We start from the raw sequence: 27,945 nt of genomic DNA, 5'->3' as shown, positions 1-27,945 counted from the left end.
CTGGGTGCTCAGCTCTGGGTGCTCAGCTCTGGGTGCTCAGCTCTGGGCTCTGGTGCCTGCAGGTTCCTCTGTACTTCGGGTTGTTGTTGGCTCATTAACATGAAAACTTCATGCAAATGAATAGAAACAAATTCTGTTCCATTCTCCAGGTTGGATTTTGAGTACCAAGGAAGGTTTGTGAGTAGCTGACACTTACACTTTGGTTTAAAGCTTTAATTTACCTTCTGCTAATAGATGAAATGGGGATAGCTACATGCTTATCTCATGATATACGCTCTGTGCCATTTGCAGTGTAAATACGAACATAAAATCCAATGGCTTCTTGATTAAATGTGTTTAAAAGGAAAACACGTGACAAGTGAGAGTGCAGACCAATTGCTTTTAATGTTTAATTTTTTTAATGTTTTTTTAGCAGAAAAGTTTGGCAGCTCTTCCATATATCTCTCTCTCTCTATATATATATATATTTTTTTTTTTTCTGAGCAACACTTGTGCAACACTTGTGAGCCCTGACATAAAGAGCAGTCTGTTAGAAATGTTATGATCCACTGTAAAAATCAAAAAACACAACCACGTCTCATTTCTTTTAGCTATCCTTGGCCCCCTAGAAATGTTTTGCAATGGCTGTGTGCCTGTATGATGAACACGCCTGTGAGTTTTTATGTCCTTTGGTGTTAATGCAGCTGAGGTTTGAAGGGATCATGAATTAGGTGAGAGAACTCAGTGATGTGGAGGTCTGGGTTGTTTGTGCTTAGTAACGTTATGCAGTGCGACTCTTGAAATTGTAGCATAGCACCCATCTCAGGGTCAGCTGAGCTGTGATCCTTCTCTGACAGGTAAGCAGATATTCCTTGTTCCTCAGAAAGGAGCATTTCTCAAGTTGCATGAACTTTCTTTTCCCTTACTTTCAGGCTACTGTGAAAGTTCAAGACCCAGCTTCTGTTTATACCACTACAGCAGTATAAGTTTATTGCTTCCAAAGAGTTATTCTGCAATTCATCAAGAAGAATTTGTCCTCTGTGTATAATGAGCTAAAATGTTTCTTTATTTGTACACTCCTTGGTCTCTGGCTGTTCTTTCGCAGTAGCGATGGATAACACTACTTACAAGGTGAGGTTGCAGCTTGGATGAATTAGGCTCGCTTTGTCTTCTGATTAACTCCAGATGATTCGGCAAAGTGGTGCATTTGAAGCATCGTCTGAGGAAGTTTAAATAACCAGGCGATAATACTTTGTGTAGAAGTGTTCCTGTGAAGTGCAGAAGAAATCATTTTTTCCTGTTGTGTACAAAAATGGGCCACAGATTTTGATTTACCAGGTTTCATTTTATCTGCAGCGAAATCACAACTAGAACCCCGAGAGTCCCATCTCTGGGTCACCACGTTGCAACTCTTAGACTATCTGATTCTTTCAGTGCCATTTCTTGCAAATGGCATTGCCTGCTCTACAAGAAAGATTTCACACTTTGTACGGTATCAGTGTAATGAATAGTGATAGCAAACTGTTGATGGAGTTCCTGCAGCATCTGGCACTTCTTTCTGTTGGTGCAGGGAGGGCTCTGCCCAGTCAGGGAAGCGTTCTGCAAAGGCTCAGAGAGATGGTCCCTACGTCTGAGATATTTCAGTTTGAGCAGACAGGCACAAGCATGGAGAAATGCTCTCGGAAATATGGATTGAGTTTTGGGTAGACCTGCGTGGAGCCAGGAGTTGGATTGATGGTCCTTGTGGGTCTCTTCCAGCTGAGGATATTCTATGATTCCTTGATCCCCTTTTCCCAGGTTTCAAGTGAGAATGCACGTAGAGATGAAAATCGATCAAGCAAACATGACTGGAACTGCCCCTTCCCACTGAGCAAAGATAGGGAAGATACCAGAGCTGAAATTAGACTCCTTAAGCTCTCCAGTTAGCATCTTTTTCTTCCAGCCTTATTCTGGATGTGATGTGCTTCTGCGTTTTGATACCTAAACATTCCTTACTGAATGGAGGGAGACAAGCCCTCTCTTTCCACTGCGCTGTGCCCGTCGTACTGAAGTTTCAGATCAGTGACAGGAGCTCGCACTGTGGCAATGCCTGAAAGCAATCCATAATTTTATACAACTGCTTGCAGCAAGCATAAAAGCAAAGTCTTTCAGGTTTGTTGGAATATTTATTAGTCTATTTTTCCGTGGTTCAGGAAGGAGAAAAGCAATTTGCTGTGATTTGATTTTTTGTTTTTCTGTTGTCCCTTCCTCATAATATCTATCCTTTTTCCCTGTCAAGCAGATGGTTCGTCTCCCCATATTTCTAGACATCTTTATCTTTTCAGTTTCTGCAATGATCCCGTGGATGATTTCTGCATGCTTGCAGACCCAATGAATTGTAAATGTGTGGCTGCAAAGGCAGGTGTGGGAGCAAAGTTTTTGTTTCATGGTTCATAATGGTCTGCTTTCTTGGTGGAGATTGCTAGAGCTCTCTTATTTTTAATATTTAAATGTTCTTTAAACACTTACTGTGCTGTTTGTCTGTGTAATTCGTTACTCCTTAGTTTACTGAAGCTGGAGAGGGACTTAAAATTCAGTGTTACGGTGATCCATAAAATGACAGAGAAGTGTTTGAAAGAACTTGGATAATTCAGTTGTATTGAGGTCTTCGTGACTCATCAGCATTATGGTTTCTGAAGCAACTATGTCAGATTTCCTTTCAAGTTTTTTGGTGCTTTGATGTTTGTGTCTGAATCCAACGTTTTCTCTCTATTTTTTTCCCCCCCCACAAAGAAACTGAAAGCATGGCTATTTGGGAAGGGATCTGTGATGTGGGTGTGGAAGAAAATAGAAACACTTCAGTGGATGTCACTTCTAGTGGTATATTCTCCCACTGAATGTTAGATTTTCTGGCTGGGTTGAAATGGTCATTGTTCTTGGGTCAATATATAAGGATCAGCATTGAAGTATGAATAGTGCGTGTATTCTTCAAGGTGATACCTGGCAGTTGAGGTCTGTGTTACTTACAAATGTTACTTGCTTTCTTTGGTAGAGTTGCAACAGGAAGAGCTGAAAAAAGGTTGTTTTGGGGGTTTTGCTTCTTATTTCTGAGAAGGAGGATATGAAATAGCTGCTACTTCTTCCCACTCCTTGGCTTTGTGCGAATGGGGGTAGGTGCATACTTAGCAACAGAACTGAGAATTGCCTGGGAGCAGTTCTTCCACAACGCTGTGGCTGGAAAGCAATCTCTGAGAGGCTGCAGGGAAGCCTGTTGTCCTGCTCCTGAACAAAGCACACAAGTCCCCCACACTTCTGAATAACCCCAGACCTGGATGTAGCCGTACTAATCTGTACTGAGGAACGCTGAGGGAAAAGAGGAGCAGCATCAGAAGCTTCCCAAAGAGAAGGGGTGAAAGAAAAGTGATTTTCACTGAGTGAAAGAAAAATGATTTGAAAGAATCACGGAGTCATGAAGGTTGGAAAAGACCTCTAAGATCACTCGGTCCAAACTCAGTTCACCTTTACCATGCCCACCGACCACATTCCTCAGTGCCACATCTCCATATTTATTAAACAGGGACGGTGACTCCACCACTTCTTGGGCATCCTGTACCAATGTGAAGGAGAGATGCCCTGGTGGTATCCAGCTGCTTGTTGGCCCATGCTGATGACTTCCATCTGCTGGCAGTGTTGCACGATATACTGAAATGCCAAACTAGGGGTAGTTTGTTTTATTTCCCTCTAATTGGGAATCAGCAGGAAAATCACAATGTGTAACAAGGTCTTGACTTCAAAAAAAGAACAAGCTGACACTTGGAATTGTCATTTTCCAGCCCAAAGGTTTGCTTCTTGTAGTTTCTCTGAGCTGCAGAAAGAGCTGTAATTGCCACGGTTTGGTAAAGCTCTTCTCTCTGAAGTGTTTGGAAAGCTTTACCTTTCCTGTGGAAGGGTGTCCATGTGGCTTGATGAGGTGTTAACCAAAGAGACAACCTTGAGCATGTAGGTCCTTTAGGAGAAATAGGGCACCAGTTGTTTGGGCTTACCAGTAACAGAAAACTGTGTTTTTGTTTTTGTCTTGCACAAAGTACAGGGCCGAGAGCAGTTAATTACAATGGCCCTTTCAGCCTCTGCATGAGATGCACACTTTGTTTCCTGCTGCCTTTTGCTAGTTATAATGCAGGTCCTTATGTCTGAAGTCAGCGCAGCTGCTGGCTGAGAGGCAGGAGCTGCTGCTGAAGGGCTGCCTTGTCTGGGGGTGCCTGTTTGTGAAGGGCAACTGTATTCCTTGGGAATTATCCCCTGGTTTGTGTGGTCCCGTGGTTGGTTCCGTTGGAGGTGCTCAGCATTGTGATCACCTCCTGACCTTGACTGTGCTTCTGCAGGGGTGTGCATGCTGTGTTGTCTTCCCCGCTCTGGTGCAGAGGGTGGTTTGCCACCAGGTTTGTGTTTCTGTCATGAGAAGGTGATAACAAAAACCTCATGGTTGGTTTGAGCTCTTGGGCGGCGGTGCTGGTCTGCGCTGGGGTTTGTGCTCTTCTTTCTGCAAGCCACGATAATAATGTTAAAAAGATAATGTGAAAGAAGCTGGCATGAGGTTACCAAAATGCTTTCCTGTAGTCCTTGAGATTCAAACCTACCAACTTGAAAGAACTGAAGAGCAAAGGGTATTTCAAACGTCCCATATAGCTAAATAAACTTCTCGCTTTTAAGTGGTTGTTTGCTCATTTGATGCCACTTCTGTATTAACAGATGTTTCTGTGAATGAATGGATTTGAAAAACAGTTTGGGGTTGTTTGATGGGCACTGAAGTTAAGCCATCCTAACAAATCATGTGCCACGGACGCAGCTTTGCAGGCTTGCTGCTTGCAGTTTGATATGTTGTTTGGCATAATGGTACAAGCTTTCCCAAATGCAGGCCTTCTACAGGCATCCAGTGTTTGTTGTGAATTAGGATCCATCAGTGCTGCCATACTGCTCTAAATCTCAGTGCTAGCAGACAAGGCAGAAAGTTCAGATTTCTTCTTGCTTTCTCTTGTCAGTATGCTTGGGGCCTAAGATTTGGCCTCTTGAAGCTGAGGACAAACTTACTGATTTGAATCATTCAGCTTAATGCTGGGTGAGTCTTTAGCCAGAATTTTTATTTTACTTTGTTATTTAAATAGATCCCTAATCAGTCACTGTAGTTGTGTGTAATGACTCCTGGTGAGCTTTGGGTGCAGCTTCTATGATAAGCTGTAGCTGCAGCCTCTAGAATGAGATCTTTGCTGTTTTTGAGTGCAGATTGCATTCTTCTGATGTATGTGTCTTCCAGGGCCCCATGTAGTTCTTTTTTTTTTTTTTTTTTTTTTTTTTTTTTTTTTCAAGGTGCTTATATGTTGATACTTTACATCTTGGGTATTCTATGGATGGGTGGATGTCCAGAGAGCAATCTGTTGGCCAGGCAATGACCCCGGTAGATCTGCATGCAGCGGTGAAAATGCAACTGGGAACCAAAATGATTTTTGCTCTCTCCTTTATTTGTTCCCACATAATGCAACGATTTGGACACTTTCAATTTGATTCTCAGCACCCCTGCTCCCTCCCTTGCCCCAGCTGCTCCCAAAACCAGGAGATAGATAGGGAAGCAGCAATTTGTTTCTTCAGAGCGACTTCTCTCTAAACAGCCTGGTGGCATTTTGGCAGGGGTAGAAGAAAACTCCAGCCACATGTGGGTTATGTTTTAAAGTCAGGGTTTTGCTTTGCAGTTGGCTGTCTGGAGCTGTCGTGTCCAAACTGACTGCCTTCATCAATCAAGACTGATGTCTGTGCCCAAGGAAATCTGTTTGTATTTGCATTTGAGCAATGTGACACGTGGCAGACCTGGAAGAAGACAGCTTTGCCGTGGAATAATGCTTGTTGGCTATGCAACAGCTACTTTATGCAGTTCTTGGTGAAGATGCAGGCTGGGGCCTTGTGACATTGGAGTTCATTTCCTGGCTTTGTCATGGACTTCCTTGGGCATTCTTTGGTTTTTTTCTCTCCATCAACTACTTTGGTAGTTATGGTGTAGCCAGGCTTCATGGGCGTCTTGTGGGCTGAGATTGTGGACACTCAGTCTTTGCTTTTTGAGCCTTTGCAGGAAAAGACTTACTTGGGACTGCCTTACTTGCTCTGGGTAGTGATGGATTGAAGAGCCTGAGGGTATTATTTTTCAGAGATGCTTTCTGAGCCACAGTCAAATTGACAGAAGTGACTTACTCTGAGTGTCTCTTTGAAAATGGCACTTTCGTTCCAAAGCCACTTAAGTGCTTCTGAAAAATCTCTTTGCCTATTATTGATTGCAGTGGATTGCTTCAGTGGTGCCTGGCTTCATTTGAAGCAGGCTGGAATTAAAAACTAAACGTTATGTGCCTGGCTAATAAACTGCCTTGTAATTAGTGCATTTGGGAGGCAGGAACCAGGGGGAGCTGATATAAAGGGAATGACATTCCTGTAAAAGCTGCCTGAAGAATGAATGAAGAAATATGGAAAGAGATGGAAGTATAACATGTGAAATGAGTGCTGGGAGTATACTGATAGGAAGAAAACAGGCATGAAGCTACGAGGAAAGCTTTAATAGGCTTACATTAAAGCAGACAGAACACTGAGCCTAGCAGCTAATAAAATTGCATATAGAATCATCTACACCGATCAGACAGTTGGAATTAATGCAACCTACAGCCCCTGTTTTCCAGCTTCCTCCATGGAGGGTGGACTGGATGCATCAGCAAATATCTCCAGCATCATTCTCTGGTATAGGAAACCTGTGTTAGGAACTGCCTGGAGTGCTTTGCTGGCATAGCAGGGGCTTAATTATGCTGGGTTACGTGCTTGTGTTCATTTTTTGGTCTGGGGTTTGGCATGGTGTCGAACAAGGAATGCAAAGCCATTCCAACCCTGTAGTGTTGTGCTTTGCTCATCTCAGGTTTTGGTGGCTAAATGGATGAGGTGGTGACTTCTGTTTTTCTTGGGTGTGCTCATTGAATTTTGCAGGCTCTGGTGATTGTAGAGCAAGGGAGGGAACCCTGTAAGCTGCTCTTCAGTGCCTGTCTCTAACAAGAGTGGTTGTTAGTACTGCAGGCGTGGGGTGAAATTTGGCCATCTGTGTGTACAGCCTCAGCAGACACATTTGTTCATTAGCTTTTTGATAGCTTGCTTCGTAGTGAACCCCAAGGAACAGGGCTCCTGTCATGTGGTGAGGCATCTCATTGCTTCTATCTGTTTTACAGGGAACATGTTGAGTCCAAGTGAGACTATGAGAAGTCTGCAAGCAATAGCTAGATCTCAAAGTTAATTATTCTTTAACTACAAAATGGTTTTTATTGCCTGTATGGGTTTTTTTTTGTGTGTGTGTTATTTTAAAAGGCAAGTGTAAATCACCTTCTGTTCAGGAGTGAAGTGGCAATGTGGGGATGATAACGTGGTAGGGGATATAAAGTTGCATGGTTTGTGCTGTGCTCTGAGCTGCCCAGCTTTGATGTGCACGTCACAGGTCTGCCCTTCACAACTCGAACCCCACTTCTTTGCGCCTGAAGCACTCAGATAACAGCAAGGTTCTCAGGCAGGAATAGAGGTCAGAGCACCTTCTCACCCTGCTTCCTTGCCTGTTTACACCACAAACTGCGCTCGCCTCCACGCCTGCCCTGCTCTACATTGGGGAGCTCAGCAGCAGGCACACAGCTTCCCTTTGTACTCTTGGACAGCGTGGAAGGAGAGCACAGTGCTTTGCAAACAGCTCTGTAGGAGGGTGTTAGTTAGCAAATGAGCAGGATGACACGGACAGCTCTTGCGTGGGCTGCAGTGTGAGGTGGGGAGAAGCAGCTCATGTGGTTGTGGGACCAGCGTGGGGTGTTGGATTTGGGTGCTGGGGACCCCTAACACCACCTGCAGAGACTTGAAGTTCTATGACTTTATTTTGTGAGTTACCACAAAATGCTGTGGCTCTGTACGCAACGTGGCTGTTTTGTTAGTTCCCTTCTAAGTGGCTTCCTTCCTCCCATCACTTACTAAACAGAAGTATTTTTGTACTGGTTGATGAGAAACGGCTCTAAGTTCTCTTTAAGCTGAGTTCCCGTTTGCTGTAGCCACGCATCCGCGCTAGGGAGTGGAACATAAAACATATCAGAGCCAAAGCAGATGTAGGGGAGAAGGAGCAGGACCTGTCAGAAGCCTTCCTCTCTCTGCACACAGCCTTTATGTAATCACCGCTGTCCTTTTACCTTTGAAAATGAATTCAGCTTCTATCAAAGCTCGTATTAACGCTGCTTCAGAGTGCCCTGCATGTGTCACTTCTGCCCTGCTTCTCTCCTGGTGCTGGGAGAGATGCTGCAGTCAGCTCCGCGGGCCCCACACCTGCACTGTGACATGACTCAGGTGCAACCCTTAGTCCTGAATTCAGCTCTTCATCATAAATTAAGATAACGTCAAGTCCTTTTATGGCAGGTTTTCTTGTCAGGCTTGCATTGTGGTTTCTGTTGTGGTAAGTAACCCTGCTTTTATAGCGTGAAGTCTTCACTGCAGATCTGCGTTGATTTAGGGGAGAGGAAGAGGCAGAGTGAAATGATGGCCCTGTAGTGTTGCAGGTCAGAATCCTGCCTCTCTGGTGCTTTGGTGGCCCATAGAAGAGGGTTTTCTTTGCAGTAAGAGCCCCTGGAGACGTGAGCTCCATCTCTTCTCTGTGTTTCGCTGACCCATCAGCACAGTGCAGATCAGAGCCCCTGGTCTGGAGCTGAACCCAGGATGAAGGTGCCCTGTTTGCACAGTTCAGGGCCCGTGGGTGGATCTTACTGCAGCCCTGTTTGTGCCAGGGGTAGCTGTCACTCTGTAGGAGCCTGCATTTAAGTTGGTATGTACAGTTTAGGTTACTTTTTGTCTGGCTCCATTCAGCTGCTCATTGGACACAAGAAAAAAAAATGTTTCTGAATGTATCAGAGCTGCTCTGATGCATTCCTGTGGCTGTTTGCTTTCGCAGAGCTGAGCACTGGCCCCTTTCTGTGAACCCCTGCTGCTGTGTGCTTATTGCACGTGGAATTCATGCTCCTCCTGAAATGTGAAATGTGCCAGCAGTGCTGTTCTGTGCTGGGATTGAGGTCTGAGCTCTGTGCATGTTCACAATCTGTTCTTTTGCTGCCAATGAAAGTGACACAACGTTTAAAAATAAGGGTTTGTTTACCTGCTAGCTTTGTTGTATGTGTGCTGCTAAAGGGAAGTGTGGGCTACAAATGGGTTCCAGCACTGGGTATATTTATGCAGGTAATTTGTCAGAGACTGAAATATCGCTTGTGTTCATACAGTGAGGTGAATCTTTGGCAAGCTTGGGAGCAGAAGGGCTGCGTGGACACTGAGTCAGTGGCTGTGATAATATTCCCTTAGGTTGGGGCTTCAGAAGGGTTTTTTAGAGAGGAAAAAATGTGATGTGTCTGTTTCAGAGCAACAGAAAAAGCTGTTCAGGCTTCTCTACGTAGTTTGGTGCGTCCTGGTGCTATGTACCTGTGTCTATTTTGAGCTGCTGGTGACTCAGTGTTGTTTCATGATGGACGTGAGGGGGAAGAGTGCAATTAACACCCCCTGGCAGCCTCTGTGCTCGTATCTCTTCAAGTGGGGCAGCGCTCTTTGCTCTTCCTGAGGGGTGGCAGGAAAAGGGGCCAGTCCCTGCTGTCCCATAGGAATCCTTAGGAAGCAGTTGCTGAAGGTAGCAGCACCTCAGTAGTGTTTGCTGCAATGATTGCCTGTTCCACAGAGGTTAATTTTTATGTTGCACATTTGATCTGTATGGATCTCATGCTTGCTGAAATAGTGGAAAGTGCTACAGCTACCAAAATATGGGCTACTGAGGCACAGTATGGTATGAGAAGTAGCAGAAAGATTTCTATGTGGTTGCAGCAAGGAAGGAAGGAGCCATGCATCCTTCTCAAGCAGAAAAGCTGTGCTTCTCTTGCTGCATGGAGTAGTGTCCGTTCTGCTCAGGCCACTGAAAATCCCGACCTTGAGCATGTGCTTCCCTTGGACCTTATCAATAAGCTCAGAGCTGGTCCCTAGAATATGGAATAAATTGTCCGCACCAGGCAGTGGAGCAGAGCATGGATCCAAGCTGCAAATTCCTACTGGCAACGGCACAGGAACTTGCAGATTTACTGGTGCATGTGCCTATGCTGTTTCTAGGCCAGCAGCAACAGTCAAGCTAATAACACCCTACTCCCCAGCAGAGGTTCAGCTGCAGCGTCTATTATCCCTGTCACGTGAATGCAAATTTCTATGCAGAGACTATTTCCAGCCCCTGAGCGGAGCCAGCCTGGGTGTGTTGGTCTCACCACCCTTTTTTGCTTTCTCGTGCGTTCACATGCCCAAAGCCAGCACAGGTGTCAGCATCTGCAGTGAGAACATCGTTCCCATCAGTGGAAATTGAAGAGGTGTTGAAAGGAGTGATTGGCAGCCTGAGGTGGGCCGTGCCCATAGCCTCACCATTGCCTTAGCCCTATCCTGCTTGGGTGCTGGAAGGGTGGCCCAGGGGGCAACCAAAGAAAGGAGGTTGAAGGCACGTGGGTCTGGCTGTGCTCGTTCCAGGATGGCTCCTTTGGCTCTTGGAGGAAACCTGACTTTCCCAGCTCTGTAGTGGAGACTGTGGGAGACGGTTGGCGTTTGTTTTCCTTTGGGAACTGAGTTGCCAGGCAATTATTTTACACCCTTTAGCGCTGCAGACATGTCTCTTCAAGTCCAATCTCTTACCACATAACTGAGAAAATGCATTTTACATTAAAAAGAAGCCTTTTAAAAAGGCCCTTCAGGCATAAAGTCAATGTGTTTTCTATATATAACCCTGTATTATTAATACAATGAACTTATCTGTAGACTCTGTGGGTGAATATGACTTGATCATTGGAGATAGGAACAATATGATATCCATTTTCAGTGCACTATATATGTGACTCTGTAACCGTGCCCCCAGCTTTCGATTCATTTCTTAGTGATAAAGTGGGGCAATAGTGTGAGGCAGGTCTGCGGATTGCATTTTTCTGAGCATTAATGCAAAATAAACAGCCTATGGAGAGAACAAATGTGCTATCGTTCAGATAGCAAAGATCTATAGATTTGGGGCAGACAAGAATGATGAATGTGAGCAAATACTATTGAACTAAGGCCAGAAAGGCACAAAAGCTTCCTTGGGTTTGGTTACAGGGATGGCAATATAAGTTGCTGCGGCTGAAAAAAAAAAAAAAAATTTAAGCTGATGTTTGTTTTTTTTTTTTTTTTTTTTTTTTTTTTTCTCCTTTACTGTAGGAAATCTGTCACTGTGTACAGAATGTGAGATCGCTTTCCTTTTTCAATCATAGAGAAGTGTTTCAGAGTAGACTTGGTAGGACCCTTCAGCCCAGATCCCTGTGAGTGTTGGGATGTGACTGAGGCAGACAGGAGCATAGCCTTCCCTGGCTCTGTAAGAAGAGGAGGGAGATGAGGTCTGTGAGCTCGCAGATAGCGTGCAATGAGCTTTAATTACTTGTGGTCATTGTGTGTTAGGCTGTGTGCTCACAAAGACAGAAGGCTGGGTTACATGATTTCTCTAGATCCCCAGCCTGGCTTTCTTCTGAGGACAATGTGCAGGTGCCCAAAGTGATGCAGGTTACAGTGGTTCAGTTAGTGTATCTTGTGCAGGCTTACCATGGAGGAGTGTGAACTTGCAAAGCAGCAGCAGCTGTTGGTATCTAGTGCCATCGCTAAGCCTTAGTGCTGGGTGGGAGATGTCTTGAGTGGAAACTGTGGAGGCAGAGGATGTAGTTGGGGGGTGGAAAGGCAATTCCTGCTGCAGGAGGTGGTGGGAATGGGGCCGGCAGGCTGGTGTGTGTGCAGTGCTGCAGCACAAGGCAGATGCAGCACACCGGTGACCTGTTCAGGCCTGGGCTGTAGGGCACATGGATGTAAGGACACACGAGCAGTGGGGATCTAGGCAAAGCAGAGCTGCTTTTAGATAGGAAACAGCAAATTCACAGCTCCTGCTGCAGGCTTCATCCCACTGCATTTTAACAGGAGGTTGTCCACCTGAAGCTCCAGTGCTGCTCCAGCCTCTTGCATCCCTTCTGTTGAACCAGCATCCGCCTGGGCTGCGCTCTTGAGCGCTCACCCTGCTCTCAGCACACGGCAATTCTTTCTAAATCTCACAGCCCTTTCACATGATGTCAGTATTTCACAGGGACCTGTAGTGCCTTTTGTAACATTTACATAACTCTTGGTAAATAGAGCTTGTGTCTGGGAGCTGCCATGGCTGATCTGCTGGGGAAATATGGGCAGCGCAGTGCTGTCTTCTGTTCCAGCAGTTACAAGGGCAGCAGCAGCTTCCTGCATGCAGACTGCAGCTATCAGTCAGGTTACAGCTGGGAGATGCTTGCACACAGAGAGCCGTGTTAATGTGGGGTGTAGGAGAAAGCGAAAGAATGATTTTAGCCACGGGCTAAGAGGTTGGCTTTGAATTAATGTTAGTAACATCTCTGCTATGCTAATGCCAGCATTGAAGGCAGAGTGTGTATTTAAGGTCACAGCCAATGTTAAAGCAAGGATTTGGACTGCGCTTTCTCAGCTGCTGCCTGGATGTAATGCCGTTGTTGCTGGTGCTCTCTGATGCAAAATCTGCATGTTGACATTTTTCGTGTTTATTTTCCAGTCCTATTTTGGGTTTTGTTTTTTGTTCCCCCCCAGTCGCTGTGAGTGTTTTGGAGCCCACTCTGCTAATGCTGGTGTCAGCCCTTCGCTCTCAGATGCTGCTTTCTTCTGGGTGCTTGAGGCTGACGCCTGATACATCGCTTAATAAAGGAATAAACTCCTGCCTGCTTTATCAGGACGGTTGGAGTTTGGTCTTTCTCCTCTGCTTTTTGTTTCTTCACCGAGGCAAAGCAAAAAGCTGTTAGCAAAGGGTAAAGCAGCTCCGTGGAGTGATGCAGACTGAGTCTCCCTCCTTACTGTGTTTTATTACAAAAGGGGAAGGACAGCCCAAGTCCAACTGAAGTAAGAGCAGAATGACAGCTGGGGCTGCTAGTTCTAATTCCCAGGTTTGTCAGTGGTGTACTGTCCCTGTCACTGTGAGTTTCGTGTAGGAAAGGTGCAGTTTGGAATCCAGCTCTCCAAAATTTGAGCACTCTGCCATGGCACCAAAGTGTTTCTAAATGCCAGCCTGCTTTTAAGTTACTCATGTATGCATGGTAAAAGCTGACAGTTTGGCAGGCAGGCTCAAATGCAGGAGAGACTTCTAAAACTAGTTAATGCCTACTCACCTCGGGAAATCACTTCTCTTAGCTTCAGATCAACCATCCTGAGTTATGCCACCATGAATTAATTCCATCTGTACTTGCCTCGCTAACATTTGGCTCTCTGTGCCTTAGTTTACACAGCTGAAATGTGTACTTAAGAGTTTCCTATGTAGGTATGGCTCAGAAATGGGCAATGTGGATGTGATTTTTTTTTGCCTCTGAGGTCAGCTGCTGAACTCCATCAACTTCCTTTTAAGCGGCTGGAAGTTGTGCTTGGAATCTAGAAGCATGAAGGGGTCCCCAAAGCCTGGCTTTATGCTGCCTGCAGGCTTTGCTGATGTTTGTGGCATGAGGCTGAGTGCTGGAGCCCTGCTGGTATGATGCACTGACCCTATTAGCTCACGTCTTGTGGTAAAACCAATCCATGCTGTGGGTGATAAATGGAATGCTTGGAGGGCCAGCCTTGGGCAGCAGGATGCTGTGCACATAGCTCTGCTTTGCTGTGACTGTGTCTGTCCCTGGATGCTCAGCCGGGTCCGAAGGAGGGTTGGGAACAGTGACATCTCCCTTAGATGTGCACTCAGGCACTGTTTGCCAAACAGAGCGGCTGAGCTCGCTGCAGCAGGGACAGGCTGTGCTGTGCCATCATGCACAAGGTCAGCATTTTCTCCCAGTGAATCCCAGCACTGTTTCACCCAGCAGGAGCTGCACCCTGTGTTCCAGATGGAACAGCAGTCTCCTCTCTCTCAGGCACACACATACCTTCACTTGGCTTTGCCCTGGGGTAGAAGTTTTGCTGTGGCATTGTCTTCAGTCAGAGGGCTGAGATTTTAGGTTATAGTTCTCTTTGCTTTTTTTTTTTTTTTTTTTTTTCCCTTGCTCAGTTCTTGGCTCCTCAATCTGAGCACTGACATAAAATAACAACTGCTTGTACAGGACAAAGGCTGAATACTCAAAAATCCCAAATAAATGATTCTTGTAGGCCTGACCTCTCTGGCTGAAGTCTCAGGGCTTTTGCTTATGCAGAGTGGAGGGGCTGCTCCTGCTGTCTTTCCCTCACGCTGCTGCTGGGGCTGTCTTTGTCCAGGCTGTGCCCTGCTCTACCCTAGCAGAGGCCAGCTGCCCTTGGAGAAGAGCTGCTGTCAGAATACTTTAAAGTCGGTCAGACTGGCTCCTTCTTCGTGAGGTTTATCAGCAAAGATTTTCAGTGCCTCCAGCGGGAGGTTATTTTTACTCTATCCAGGGGCCACCTTCTGCTGTGAGGTCTTTACAGCATGGTGTGGCTCTTTTTAACAGCAAAACTTGCCTGTTTTAGGACAACCTTAAGTGTGGTCATCTTTTGCATTTTGAGAAACAAGGTAGTTTTTTATCTAAGGGAAAAGCTTTTGGTGTTTCTGTGACACGTTCAAGATTATATTTCTTTATTTTCTTATGTAGATCAGACACTGCTTCGGGCATAAGAATGCACTGAGTTTTCTCTGTTGAACAGGGGTGGCAGTAAGTGAGGTGCCCAGTATTTCCTCTTCCCTTCCCCATTGCTCAGGGCTTTGACCACTGTGTAAAACCCACAGTGCATTTCATTGCCCCATGTAATCAAGACTGGTAGATGCCTCGAGATCACCAGATCCATCTTCTTGCCCTGTGGCAAGATCAGTCATACCTGTAGTGTTCCTGAGGGATGCTGCTCTGTGTTCTTTTCCAGTAGCCCTGCAGCCTCTCCAGGCAGTATATTTGCATACCTGACATCCCTTGCCATCAGAAGGCCACTTCCCCCTTCCCCCCCTTCCAACCTTGTGTTTAATCAGAGTCAGCTTTGCTGTTGTTTCAGCTTGTCGCTTCTTATCCTGCCCCTTTTGAATACAAAGAACAGCTCATTCCTTTTTGCATCAGTCTTGAGATTGATGACTGTTCCTGTGCCTCTTTTTCAAGTTAAATAGCCACCACGTTACCACCACGTTCAAGTTAAATAGCCACCACATTTTTCCTTCTTTATAGTAGGTTTAAATCTTTATGTAAATCTTAATTTGCTTGTCTTCTCAAAGCCATTCTGTAATTGAAGATCTCAGTCATTAACTAATCCACAAACAGTTTAAGCCATTTGATCACCGTTTTATTTTAATGCTTTAATGGAAGCCTTCTATGCCAGCCAAATTGCCTATTTGTGCATCGCTGTCTCTGACTGACTTCCTAAACTTGTGCTAGCATGCGAGCCAAGTATGTGCAAGGATTCGCAAGGCATACAGGGAGGCCAGAAAGCAGTTTGCATTCCCTTTCAGTAACTGTCTCTGGATTTCTCTGTTGCAGGTGAGTGTTTTAACCACCTTGGAGCGGCGATTCAACCTCCAGAGTGCAGACGTGGGTGTCATTGCCAGCAGCTTTGAAATCGGCAACCTGGCCCTCATCCTTTTTGTGAGCTACTTCGGAGCCCGAGGACACAGACCACGCTTGATAGGATGTGGAGGGATTGTCATGGCCTTGGGTGCCCTCCTTTCCGCGTTGCCTGAATTTCTGACCCACCAGTACGAATACGAATCAGGGGAAATACGCTGGGGAGCTGAAGGGAGGGATGTGTGTGCTGCCAATGGGTCCACCAGTGATGAGGGACCAGACCCGGACCTTATCTGCAGGAATCGGACTGCCACCAACATGATGTACTTGCTGCTCATTGGAGCACAGGTCCTCCTGGGCATTGGTGCTACCCCTGTCCAGCCCCTGGGAGTTTCCTACATTGACGACCACGTGAGGCGGAAAGATTCCTCTCTGTACATAGGTAAGGCTCTGTTAACTTCTCACTGGAAGTTTTTCCATGTTGGTTTTGTTCGATTTGTTTCCTGTGGAAGGGCTGCCTTCAGGTTTCTTCTCTCTGTGGTGCTGTGCTGGTGAAGGTAAGGTGGCATTGGTCTGTGTTCGAGTGATAGTAAGCAGCAGGGAAGTACCTTGATATTTTCTTTTGTTGTAGCTATGGTAAAGATGGACAGCCATGGTAATGGAGAGTGAATAGTTAGGAAGCTGCTGTTTGCCCAGATTGCTTTAAATTCTGATACTGGTTGTTTAAGGTTGACTGAAAAGGAGGTGCATGTCTTGGTCATTTCCACCATCACATTTTAGCAGGGGCCGTTACAAAGTAGGTGCTCTGGCCCGATATACTCCAGCGGGTGCCAAATAATGTGACCCATGTAATTAACAAAACAGGATGAAGAAGCTGGTGATGTCTGCTTTGAGATATGCTGAACCAGGAGTTGAGCTCATTATTGTGATGATCACATTGCAAACGTATTCCAGATGCCTGAGATATGAAATCTGTGTCGAGTTACCTGGTGAAGCATCTCTGGTTGTCGTAAAGTGCTCACTGGTTTCAGCAGTAGAACCCACTGCAGCAGATTTAAAGTGGGTGGTCTGGATGAAGTTGTTCACCTGGAGGGGAAAAAAACAAAACCGAAAGCTTCACTAGCTTGGCTCACCCTTCAGTCTGCAGTGCTTGTCACTAGGTAAATGGCTCCAATGCAATAAATCACAATAAAGTTGAAGTATGTGCTGCTGTAAATGCATTTCTTCTGTAGTCTGTTAGTATTATTTCTAGGATCTAAAGCTCCATGCACTTGTGCTTTCAGCCATCAACTGAACGCACATTGCCATCAGTGCTCTCCTTGCTATGACATTTACCAAGCTCCCAGCCATAACTGAACACAGCTGTGGCCAAAGCTGGGCAGTCCCACTGACCTGAAGGGCTTTAGGTGTCCTGGGATAGCACAGCTATACAGCATGGCATTCCTGGATGTGTTCCTACGTGGCTTAGAGGTTCTTCTACATATTCGAAGCGTATCCATATTTTCCTGTCACTGGCCGTAAAATCCTGATATTTCTGTCCCTTTGTTGCTATTAACCTTGCCTTTGTTCTATAAGGGCTTGTGAGGGATCCACTAGACAGAGCAGGGTGATATGTAAAATACATGATACTGTACCAGCCCAAAGGTGAATGATGAGACTAAAGTCACTGGGTCAGCTTTGCCAGCATTGTAAATGATGAGCTGGAATTTGCAGTGATTCTAAGATTATCTGTTAAGAAAAAAAAGATATAAAGAAGCAGCAACTTTCAGTCTGTTCCATGGGCGTTTTTAAGCAATGCTTCATGTCTGAGAACAGGATTAAGGAGGGTGCGTAAGAGGAAGATTAGGAAGAGTGATTCTTCTTGGTCCTTAGATACATTCATCTTGCATGCTGAAATAACTTTATTTAAATAAAGTTGGCAGATCAGCTGTGGCTGGGAAAACGCTGCCAGAAGAAAATGATTTCTGCTTACTATGTGCTTCCTTCAGAAATATGCATTTAACTGTGTAGGGTTCCTTTCTACAAAAAAAAAAAAAAAAAAAAAAAAAAAAAAAAAAAAAATTGAAATTGAAATTACTGGCTTATGGGAATCCCATCTGAGTGTGTACATGTGAACTGTGGGGTGCAGAAGAGAGCATGTGTACACCCAACCTATCAGCCATGCCGGCAGTGAAGTTCAATGTCTGTCCTCTCCCAACCTATCCATCGCAAGTAGGTTTTGGAATAGAGGATGATTAATTCTGACATCAAACTGCATTCAGTTGGGTTATTAAAAATACAAGCTAACAGGAAAAAATGAACAGGAGAAATATTGCTCTGTGAGTGAATATGAATGGAGAGGAAGCTGTTGGAAATGTGTGTCATTTTAGATTTGAGAATACTTGAGAAGTGGTCAGAGTTCTTATTTAAGGTGTTATTAGAGAATTATTTGCTTGGGCTTGTGTTACACTGATTATTTTTTGTTGGTGTCGTCAATGCAATTTTCAGTGGCCTTAGCAGAAAGCTGGCTGAGCAGCTTACCCACTTCATTCTCCTTTGTTTCACAGAGGAAATAACTGCAGAGTGTATACTGTCACTGTTATATTTATATCAGTTTGATTTCTCATAATAGCATGCTCACTCAGTGGGGGCTGCTCTGTGTGTGACCGGATAAAATGTTTTTTGGGTAAGTTCCCTCAGTTTAAATTAAGAGCAAATTTGGCATAGGCTGTTCCCTTAGGATAGAAACTAATTAATGACAGTGGTAATAGTCTGGCCAAGCTTTCCATCCTGGTTGGCTGCTGGTAAGAAATGATCTGATTGACCAGTCCATGTTGTCTTCAGTGTGTTGTCAAGTACGTATGGGCTGTACTGTAGCCAGAGGGAAGAAGCAGTCTCTTACCTGACAGCTAAGTACTAGTTATTGCTCACCTACAATAAAATCCCTCTTTTGTCCCCAGGCAGTGAATTAGACACAAATAACCCCTTGCACTGAGAGTTTTTTCCTTCCCTCTGAGTTGTACTGGAGTTCAGTGGAATAACTTCAAGTAACCTCATGTAAAGGTGTGTGACAGTGCAGGAAGACTGCTCTGTTCACCAACCAACATCTTTTTCTTTTGTATTAGGATAAACGCATGTATGCAGTTGCGATACTGAATGGGTTTTAAGTTGGAGCTTTACTTTGCTCGTAATGAAAGCCATAGAACAGAATACGTTTATGGCCCTGAAGTCTCAAGTTCTGCATGCTGTGTTTTCTCTGCAGGAGATGGGCAGTGCACCTCTGCTGTGCTTCCTCGGGAGGCAGAGGTTGCTCAGGCTTGTGCTCAGCCAAGGAGGTGGGGATTTGTGGAGTTTTGTAATTGGAGAGACAGGATGAAAGATTACGGAGAGTTATCTCTGTGGCATGGGCTGCTGACATGTAGCTTCATGTTTCTTGAGCTAACTGTGGGTATGTTACATATTTTTTTTCTTGAAGCCTGCAATGTGTTGATACCAAACTCAAACAGATCCTGTTGCTGTAGTAACCAACCCAAGAAGGGCTGTGTTGTGGTAGCTGAGGGCATGCACCAAAGGATGTTCAGAGGAAACAAAGTTAGTGCTATAGTGGTGTCTGTTCCTGCTACCCCTGGGAGATATATTCCCTTCCATGTCACCGAGTGACACATGTTTGACACAAAAGTTCGTAAAGCTGGCAATAGCAGCCAAGAGATAAGAAAATATAGGAGTTTTTGTGGCTTTATGAAGAAGGGAAAGTCTGCTTCCCTCTCTCCTGTCTGTTGTATTTAAGGTCTCAACTCGTTTTTAAAGATATCAAAACAGGGTGATTCTCCCTGTGTATTTATTGGCATTTGGCATAAGTAACCACTCTGATGGGAGGAGCACCTTGCTCCTGCAGGCTGTGCAGGGCTCATCATTACTGCAACTTCACTGATGTCAAAGGATTCCATCAATTTGTAGCATCGTTTGTTTTAAAGGGGGGGAAGAGGGGGAGAAGTATGTTGAGAACTACTCACTACACAGTTCCTTTTTCTACCCACTAATGACTCACTTGACATTTCCCACTTTTCTTAGTTCCTTTTCTGCTGGATCTTGCTGAGTTCTGTTGAAATCAATGAAGACTTTGTCATTAAGAGGGGGATCAGAAATGTTACAGAGCTGATAAGGGGGAGAAAAAAATCTGATCTGACTGGTTGTATGGATTTGCTGCCTCTTGGATGAGTAAGAGCTTACAAGTGTTTTCTGGTCACTGGAGCACCCATGTTGCTTTTAGCACTGGCTTGTGTGCTTGGCAAGAGCCAGGGTAATGCTGTGGTAGATTAATGTTATTAGCAGTCTCCTTATGCACCTTCTGGGCTTCCTGCAGCATTTAACATGTGCTGCTGAAGTTGTTGCATCTTGTCTAGAGCATGGTTACCTACAGAGCAGAATGAATGGCTTCTGGAAGCCAGCATTAGATCTGAGACAATTAAAGGCTGCATTATAGAGAGGAAGTTGCTATTATTCTGTCTCCTGTTGATGGAGGAAATTGATATTGATGTTGCAAGGGAGCACTGCTGGGTTGCTTGGCACGTTGGAAGAATGCTGTGTTGGTTTTAATGTGCCAGAGATTTCCTTCAAGTTTGCCAAAGCGATCTCAGTGTTTCACTTCATGGACTCCCATTCCATGTGTTACCTTTCACAGGCTGCCCAGAGAAGCTGTGGGTGCCCCATCCCTGGAGGTGTGCAAGGCCAGGATGGATGGGGCCCTGGGTAGACTGAGTTGGGGCCTGATTTACTGGTTGCCAACCCTGTCTGAGGCAGAGGAGTTGGAACCTGATGTTACTTGTTGTCCCTTCCAACCCAAACCTTTCTGTGATTCCATGACTTGCTGGTTTGGGAGACCTGGTGACTCAGAGGCAGCACTAACAGGAGCATGGATCTCAAAGAAGTCCCAGGAAGGGGACTGAATGGTGAGAGTGAATGCTCCTAAGTTATTGGTGTAAGAGGCGAACTCTGTGTTCTGTGCCCACAACTACTCGAATCGGACTAACCAGTCCCACAAAGGGGATGGGGCTGTGAGTGATCCCTGCTGGCTCTGAGCTTTGCAGTGCTGTGGGGTTATTTTGGGTTGAACGAGTGGAGACATCTCTGTTTTTGCCGTGACAATTGCAGAGAAATGCTCGCTTCACATTTCGTGCCTTTCTTGCTTGCTTGAAGCACCAAGCTGAGAGCTGAGTTGCTGAAGAGGAAGACAAATGTGCCCTAGTTGGAATTTTGCTGTCTCCAGGGATGAATTTGTCCAACTGAAAATTCACTTATGGTAGCTTACTTCAGTCAGAGTGACAGCAAGCATTGTGTTTTGGTGATGCAAGAACTTTTTGTCTACTGACAAGAATGAGATCTGAGTGTTAGTATCTATAGCCATGTGTTAATCACATGTTATCAGCATAAGATGCTGAAATCATCAGAGTTTGATTCCACATTATGTGTGTGGTAACACAAAGTAGTAGTACTCAATATCTATTGGGGAAACTCACATTGGCAAGCTAAGCAGTTGCTGTGAACCTCAGAACCATTCATCATCTATGTATCTGGTGTAACATACATTAGGGTACATCAGTAAATATTTCCAAAGCAAAGAAGGAATTGGGACTTCTGATTTTAAAAACAAAAGTGAAAATATTGATCTGTGGCATTACAGAAAAAGCTGAGAGCAGAAAAACTCAACCCTCTGTAGGGCAGCTCCCATCATGGTCTAACTAATAGTATGAAACTCACTGTATTTGAAGGGCTGTAGGATGGGCAGTCAGTGGCAGCACCTTTGATGACAACGTTTTGCATTTATTCTGAAGTCTGTTATCTGGAGGACATGGTATGTGGTTCTGAGAAGCGTTGAATATGTTGGAACTAAAAGCAGACTTTGCAGATGATCGGGCTTGCATGCTGGAACCTGTTTTGATCTTTACAGATCTTGATTTCTACATAATACATACTATGGGATGACAGCGAGCACCCTGAGAACCCACAGAAATGCACTGAGATGGGCATTGTTCCCATCTCTTCCCCATTCTGTAGAACTGTTTTTTTTCCTGCTGGGAAATCCACCTGGGTTTTCAGTAGCTGGGTGATGGTTGACAGTGTAGTGGAACTGCTAATTTTGTCTGACTGCTGACAACTTTCTTGTGCAAGGAATAAGTGTGTCTTGCTTAGGCTTGCACTTGCCAATTGTTTCCAGCTCTTTTTGCTGGATGATGCTTCCCTGAACTCACCCACCTACAACTCAGCAGTCAAATGCTTTCCTTACAGCTTTTCTGCTGTGCTCACATTGGATCTTCACTCAGTGATGCTGTCCACCTCCATGTGGACATGTCCCCTTGTAACACACCTGTCATAACATCCTAGGAAATTAAATGGAAACATAAACAAGCGTGTAGAGAGTATTAGAGCAGTAAAAATAATCAGCTAACAGGAATAGCCTTCCCACTGCAGGCAGGCTGTTGTGAAAGGCGGTAGCAGAATGGATGTATTTGTTCAATTAAATGTATATATGCACACACCCATAAGTACTATGAGCTTCGTTATTTTCCAGCAATTGTTCCAGTTCCCTTAACCTTCTGCTAATAGCTTTTTTTTGTTATGAGCTGAGCAAATAAAGCTTGGGTCCAACACAAATGACTCTGTGAGAGGGTGGGAGCTGTTTCCATGTTACTCTGCCCTGGGTTTTTTTTTTCTGTTTTTTTTTTTTTTTTTTTTTTTTTTTTTTGTTTTTTTTTTTTTAAGTTGATAAGGATTTGCTGATTTTGATGTCTTTGTAAATTGTCATTTTTGAGCATATTGGTTTCTCTGTCGTGTATTGAAAATGGTCATCAGCTGAGAGCCTTGTGGGGTTCAGCATTTCTGCAGCAGCCTCTTGGAAACAGTGCTGTGGGAGAGAGCTGCTTGTCATTAAACAGCAGGCATGCAGAGGACAGTCTATATTAGCTCTTGAGTTCATAAAATTAATTAAATAGATTGGAAGGTGCTGAGCTGACCATGTCAAGAATTAACAAGCCAGCATGTCATTTTGGTGGTAGTTGTAGATGGTGCCCTTTGGGATGAAACCTGCCTCTGTCATTGGGTGATGTGATGAACTACTTTGATTTGCACTCTGAAGGGGAGAGGTTGCTGCAGGTAGGCTGGGGCTGTGATCCTGGGTGACTAGAACTAAATGAACTAGAGTTAACCAGAGGAATAGCTGTGACATGAATCAAAATCATGAGGTGGCCCAACAGATCATGTTTTGTGAGACCTAGTTCTGTGGAGATATCAGTGCAGTCCAAAAAACTAGTGTCTGATCTCCTTGGGTAGACTGATTTGGATCATGAATTCAAATGGTGGGCACTGTGCAATACAATGAAGTAAAATAATCCTTAGAATGCTTCTTAGAAACCAGTGAAAAGAGCGTGTTGAGGGGGAGTCCATCCCTGGTGCAGTGTAGAGAAGGAAGAAGGCAAAGTGTGCAGCGACAAACCCCAGCCTCCCATCCAGTGGAACTGTCACCCAGCTGCTGGGATTGAACCTGCCAGACATCTGCCTCCTCCTTTTGGGAGCTGTTAGCTCTGCTGGCAGAGGCTGTTGCTGCATTGCTGTTGCTGCCAAGGTGTTTCCCTCCTGACCAACCTGTCACTTGACAGCTACATCTTCCAAACCAGCCCTGGGCCTGAGGAATGTGGGACAGATCACTAGCTCTGGCTGGCAGTGGTACAGTACAGATGTAAAAATGATGTTCTTCATTCACATATAGGGTTTGGTTTCACTTGGGAGTAAGCTTGAGACTCTTCTGACTTTTTTTTTTTTTTTTTTTTATGTCGAGGGAAATCTGCAGAACTATGGGCTCAGGGAAAGGATGAGTGCTTTGCACTGTGGGAAGATATCTTCCAGTCCACTGTCAGCACCATGGGAGCAGAATGCACGCAGAGCATGGCACAGTGCAGGTGCTGCAGGGGGTCATGGGGCTGCAGAAGGACTGCTTGGCTGATCCAGGTTGTTCAGGTAGAAGTTTGGCTTCAGAGACGTCACCCTGGTTTTGCTTTAAAAGACTGGGGTTTGATCTCTACGTTTCTCCTTTGAATTTTGCTATTTTGAAACACTTGGAAACTCTTTGCAGATTAATTTTTGCCAAGGTACAGCCATTTCATTAATTGTGCTGCTAATGAGATATTTGGCTGTTCCTTAGAGGAAGCCTGCTCTCATGAAGCCTCCTTTTGATTTCAAAAGTAGGGTTCTTTTGTCTGGAGTAGTCCTTCCAAATCTGGCCCTTTATTAACCAATTAAAATGTGAGGATTTAAATATTTTCTCAGATGGCTGTTAGCAGCAGGTCACGCTGTGCTTTAATACTTCTAAGCACTTGGCTGCATGAACCTCGATAACACTGACCATTGCCAGAGCCAGTACTGACCATTGCAAGGGGCAGGACCTCACCAAAGGCAGCAGATCAAAGCAATTGGGGAAATTCATGAGTTTGAACAGGAGGCAATATGGACTGAGCATCAGTTCTCTCCTCCCTGTCTGTTTCTGCTTACCTCTCTCTTTCCCTGCAGCTCTCTTCACTTTGCTAGCCTTGATGTAGGACAAAATGTTCCTGCTGTAACTGTTTGTGCAAGACACTGATGTTTCTTATTAGAGTTGAAAAGAAATAATATTAAGGGGGAAAAATGACAACTGGGACAACTTTTGTGCGTTAGTCATCGCTGCAGAGACCAATTACCCTTGTGATGAAAGACCACCTGTATCTTGTTAGCCATCAGCTAACACCATATGGATGTCTTAATTCAATCATCAAAAGAGTAACACTTGTTAGAGGGAGCGTTCTCTCTGTAGCTGGGATCTGTGCAGAGGGAGACTGAAGGGGTGGAGACGTGGGAAAGGAGCTGCAAACAAGCCCGGCTGCTGCGGAGGAGGCTTGGGCATCAGTGACTGCTCAAACATCAATTAATGCCCTGCTGTCCTCAGCTGGGGGTTGCCTCAGCTTTGTATTCATGATGGCTTTGTGCTGTAGATGGAGTTTTTTCTTTATGACAAGATGATGTCATAAAGTGACATTTAGGCAGTATTTCCCCCCCATCCCCCCCTCCTTGATTTTGATACATCCTTGCAGCGTAAAGATGTTTTGCTGTTGTTCTGTGGCAATGTATGGCAGGGCTGTTGGAACTAGAAGATCTTTGAGGTCCCTTCCAACCCAATCCATTCCGTGGTTCTGTGTCTTTGTCAATGCGCTCTGTAATGGCATAGTGTTCTGGTAATTGTACACAAGCTGCTTTGTGTGCTCTTTGAGCCTTGTGTATGCAGAAAAGAGGTTCCCACAGGTTCTGGGATGAGAGGTTTTATGTGGAGGAATAACACTGCCTATTTGATCAGCTGAGACAGATGGAGGATGCACGTTCCCACTTGGTGGATCTTGCTCTGACCAGGATGATGGCTCGTACTTGAGGATTTGCTTTTTGTTTCCCAGCTGTCACTGGATCTGGTAATATACACTTCTCATCTCTCCAAACTTTACTTCCCTTCCTGCCTTGATGAGAAGTACGTATCAAATGGAAGCTCTTCTGTAGCTGGATGCACCACCTTGTTGGGTGCTTAGTGTCCTAAGGGTACTTGATTTACAAGCAGTCGTAAAGCCCAAACTAAGGATAGGTTAAACCAATACTCTTCTTTCAGCAATGTGTCCAGTGTTATAAAATAAGTGATTGGAAGGGTGAGAATGGAGGTCCCTTCCAGCCGAAGCGATTCTAGATTCTAAAAAGGCTGGATGCTGTGTTGAGGGACATGGTTTAGTGGGAGCTATTGGTAATAGGTGAACAGTTGGACTGGATGATCTTTTAGGTCTTTTCCAACCTTGGTGATTCTATAATTCTATGATTGCAGCCTCTGTAGGGTGCAGGCAGCCCTTCCTTCTTGGTGTCAGAGGGGTTAAGAGGTCTGGCTTCTTGTCTGTTAACACCGTCCCGCTCCTCCTCTGCAAGCTCCTCTTTGTTTCCAAGAGTTGTGTGATCAAAAGCTAAGGTGTCTTTGCATAGTGGAGAGTGAAGAGAAGGAGGTGGGCTTAGTACAGCTGGGCTGTGCACTGCTCCATCCCTGCTTCCAGAAGCCTTCAGGCAGGAGTGCTCTGGTAATCCCTTGGGCTGCTGCAGAAGTGCCCTGGGGGATGCTGGATAAGGCACAGGCTGGTGCAGCTGGCAAAGACTGGGGCAGACCATCCGACTAGGTGAAAAATGTCATCCTAAATGGGTTTTGTTGATGCAGAGAATAAATTAGTTCTGCTGTCCTCTGGTATTCCAGGTCTGAGTAAACACAGGAGACTTGCTCTGTGCTTTCAAATCAGCAAGTTTGGGCTTTAGTAGTCTTCGAGGGGCCATAAATCCTTGGGAGCAGGAGGAGGCAGCAGAAGAAAGGTAGTGCAAGGTAAGGATACTCTCAAGGAAACCCATGCTGCTTGCTGGGATCTAGAAAGGCAATTTGGAATTGAATCTATGGGGCACAGGGGAGCCGTTGTTGGATGGGGCAAAGATTTGGGAAATCTGCATAAGCAAAGGCAAGGAAAAGACAGTGAGAAAGGATGAGGGAGGAGAAGCATAGTGGTGATTGGCAATGTGTTTAGATAGGAGAAGAGGGTATTGGAGCAAATAGAGTTAATTAACACAGGAGCTAAGCTGATATAGGAAAACCTGTGGTATATGCCACTTCCATTACACCTACAGATGTCTGGATCTTCACATCAAAAGATTCTTTAATTTCTATAGAAATTCAGTCTCTTAATTTTAATCAGTAACCATGGGAATTAGGTGTCTAAATGGAATCTGGGCTAAATGTTGCCTTTCTGGAGCATAATCCTTAGGTGATTCCCAAGAGCGTTGCCGCATGCTTCCTCCTGGGCCACGGGTTGCATGTGGTCTCTGTTTTCTTGCAAAGCAAGCTTGTTATGCGACTGAGCAGTATGTTCTGATGCTGGGTGTGGGTGGAGGCAGGAGGAGAAGCAGCAGGCCTGTTCCCAATGAGATCCTGGTGTTTACTGAGATGCTAATCACTGCCTCCAGCCCATCCTTAGTCCTCTTCCCATGGCACACTGATGAGAAGCACTGATAACATTTGCAATGTGTAAAAAGCTTATAAGAAAAAAAGACACTTTTGAATTTCAGGAGTACTGCTGTCTGCTGTTGTACTTTTTGGCTGGCTTTTTTTTTTTTTTTTTTTTTTGAGGGATTTTTTTTGAGGCTGGAGGTGGCAAGGGAAGGAAGTGCTTTGTTTTTGGATTGTTTTTATTTTTTTTTTTAATGCCCTGTATGATCACTTTATTAACTGGAAAACCTCCAACTGTGAATTAGATGGTGTTGCACAGCTACAACCTGTCCCCAACCAGGTGGCTGGGAGTGCTTGTGCTTCTGAATGGGAGCCTTACCTCTCCCACATAGGGTTAGGGTGAAAAATAAAGATGGCATCTGCCCTCTGCTGACCCGGGGAAAGCATTGTTAATTCTCATTCTGGAGCTGTTTGTGTTTTGAGATAAATTGCAACTTTCATGAACTGTCAGCAGCTCATCGAAAACTTGGAGTTGAGGTTCTGAGAGCAACAGGTACAGCGAAAACAACGTTGTTGTTTTTTTAGCTTAACTTGTTGAGCCTATCCACTGCAAAGTTAGTTTGAGTTTGGCTATACTTTTGCACCTTACCCTGCTTGGGCGAGTGGGATTTGCCACCTTACTGTTATATAACGCACTGTAAATCAAACTCTGCAGCAGCAATCTGCCCTTTGCCTTGTCTAGGCACTTCCCAGGTGTTTCTTTACATTGTCTACCAGATTTCTATCCCATTTTCCATTATGAGGCAGAGAAATGACTTGCTGCCCCACCTAGCTTGTCAGTTGGCTAGAGAATCTAGGAATAGCTTGTAGTAATCTTCCTGTCTTCTGCTTGAATGTATAGGTTTGAGTTCTGCTTCAGTTTTCTGGCGAGGAGACTTGCTAAGCAGTGAGTCTATGGTTCTTGTGTCTAGTTGTGCTATTTGTTAAAGAGGCTTTTGGGATTTAATTGAAGTTGCAACCCAACTGGAAGTCCCCAGTATTCTTTGGTTTGCAATAGTCCGGGGAGATGGAGGAGCAAAGCTGAGGGCTCAGAGCTCACCTCTGGAGATGCTGCTCTCCAGGAACTGCTTCTGCATGAAAGGATGCTGCACTCTACCAGAGTCTTGGGTTCTGTGGAAGGTAAGTGGTTGGGGTATCCCCCCTACATGCACTTCAGATGCAGATTGCATGGGATTACTGCTGAATGACATCCAAATCCCAGGCAGTAGTGACAGTTTAATCACACTCCTATCTCTGCTGGATTCACGTAATTAATGTAAGCCCTTTTGGATGGGCGACCTGTGATTTATCTGTTGCTGCTCTTGGATTGTGCAGGGCTCTGCATACAGCCAT

At 45.0% G+C, this 27,945-nt stretch overlaps 1 protein-coding gene across 1 annotated transcript in view; it reads left to right on the top strand.

Moving 5' to 3' along the window:
* Positions 1-27,945, top strand: part of SLCO3A1 (solute carrier organic anion transporter family member 3A1) — a 113,560-nt gene that overhangs the window by 5,277 nt on the left and 80,338 nt on the right. Inside the window, exon 2 of the mRNA XM_042824641.1 lies at positions 15,516-15,981. Coding sequence (XP_042680575.1) covers positions 15,516-15,981 — 466 coding nt within the window. The remainder of the gene's footprint in view (positions 1-15,515; positions 15,982-27,945) is intronic.

The sequence above is a fragment of the Centrocercus urophasianus genome, unplaced genomic scaffold (genome assembly GCF_019232065.1).
Source record: "Centrocercus urophasianus isolate 14NV4802_14NV808 unplaced genomic scaffold, USGS_Curo_1.0 seq_23, whole genome shotgun sequence".
NCBI lineage: Eukaryota > Metazoa > Chordata > Aves > Galliformes > Phasianidae > Centrocercus > Centrocercus urophasianus.
Note: the sequence above shows the minus strand (reverse complement) of the source record. Positions and strands in the feature narration are given on the sequence as shown.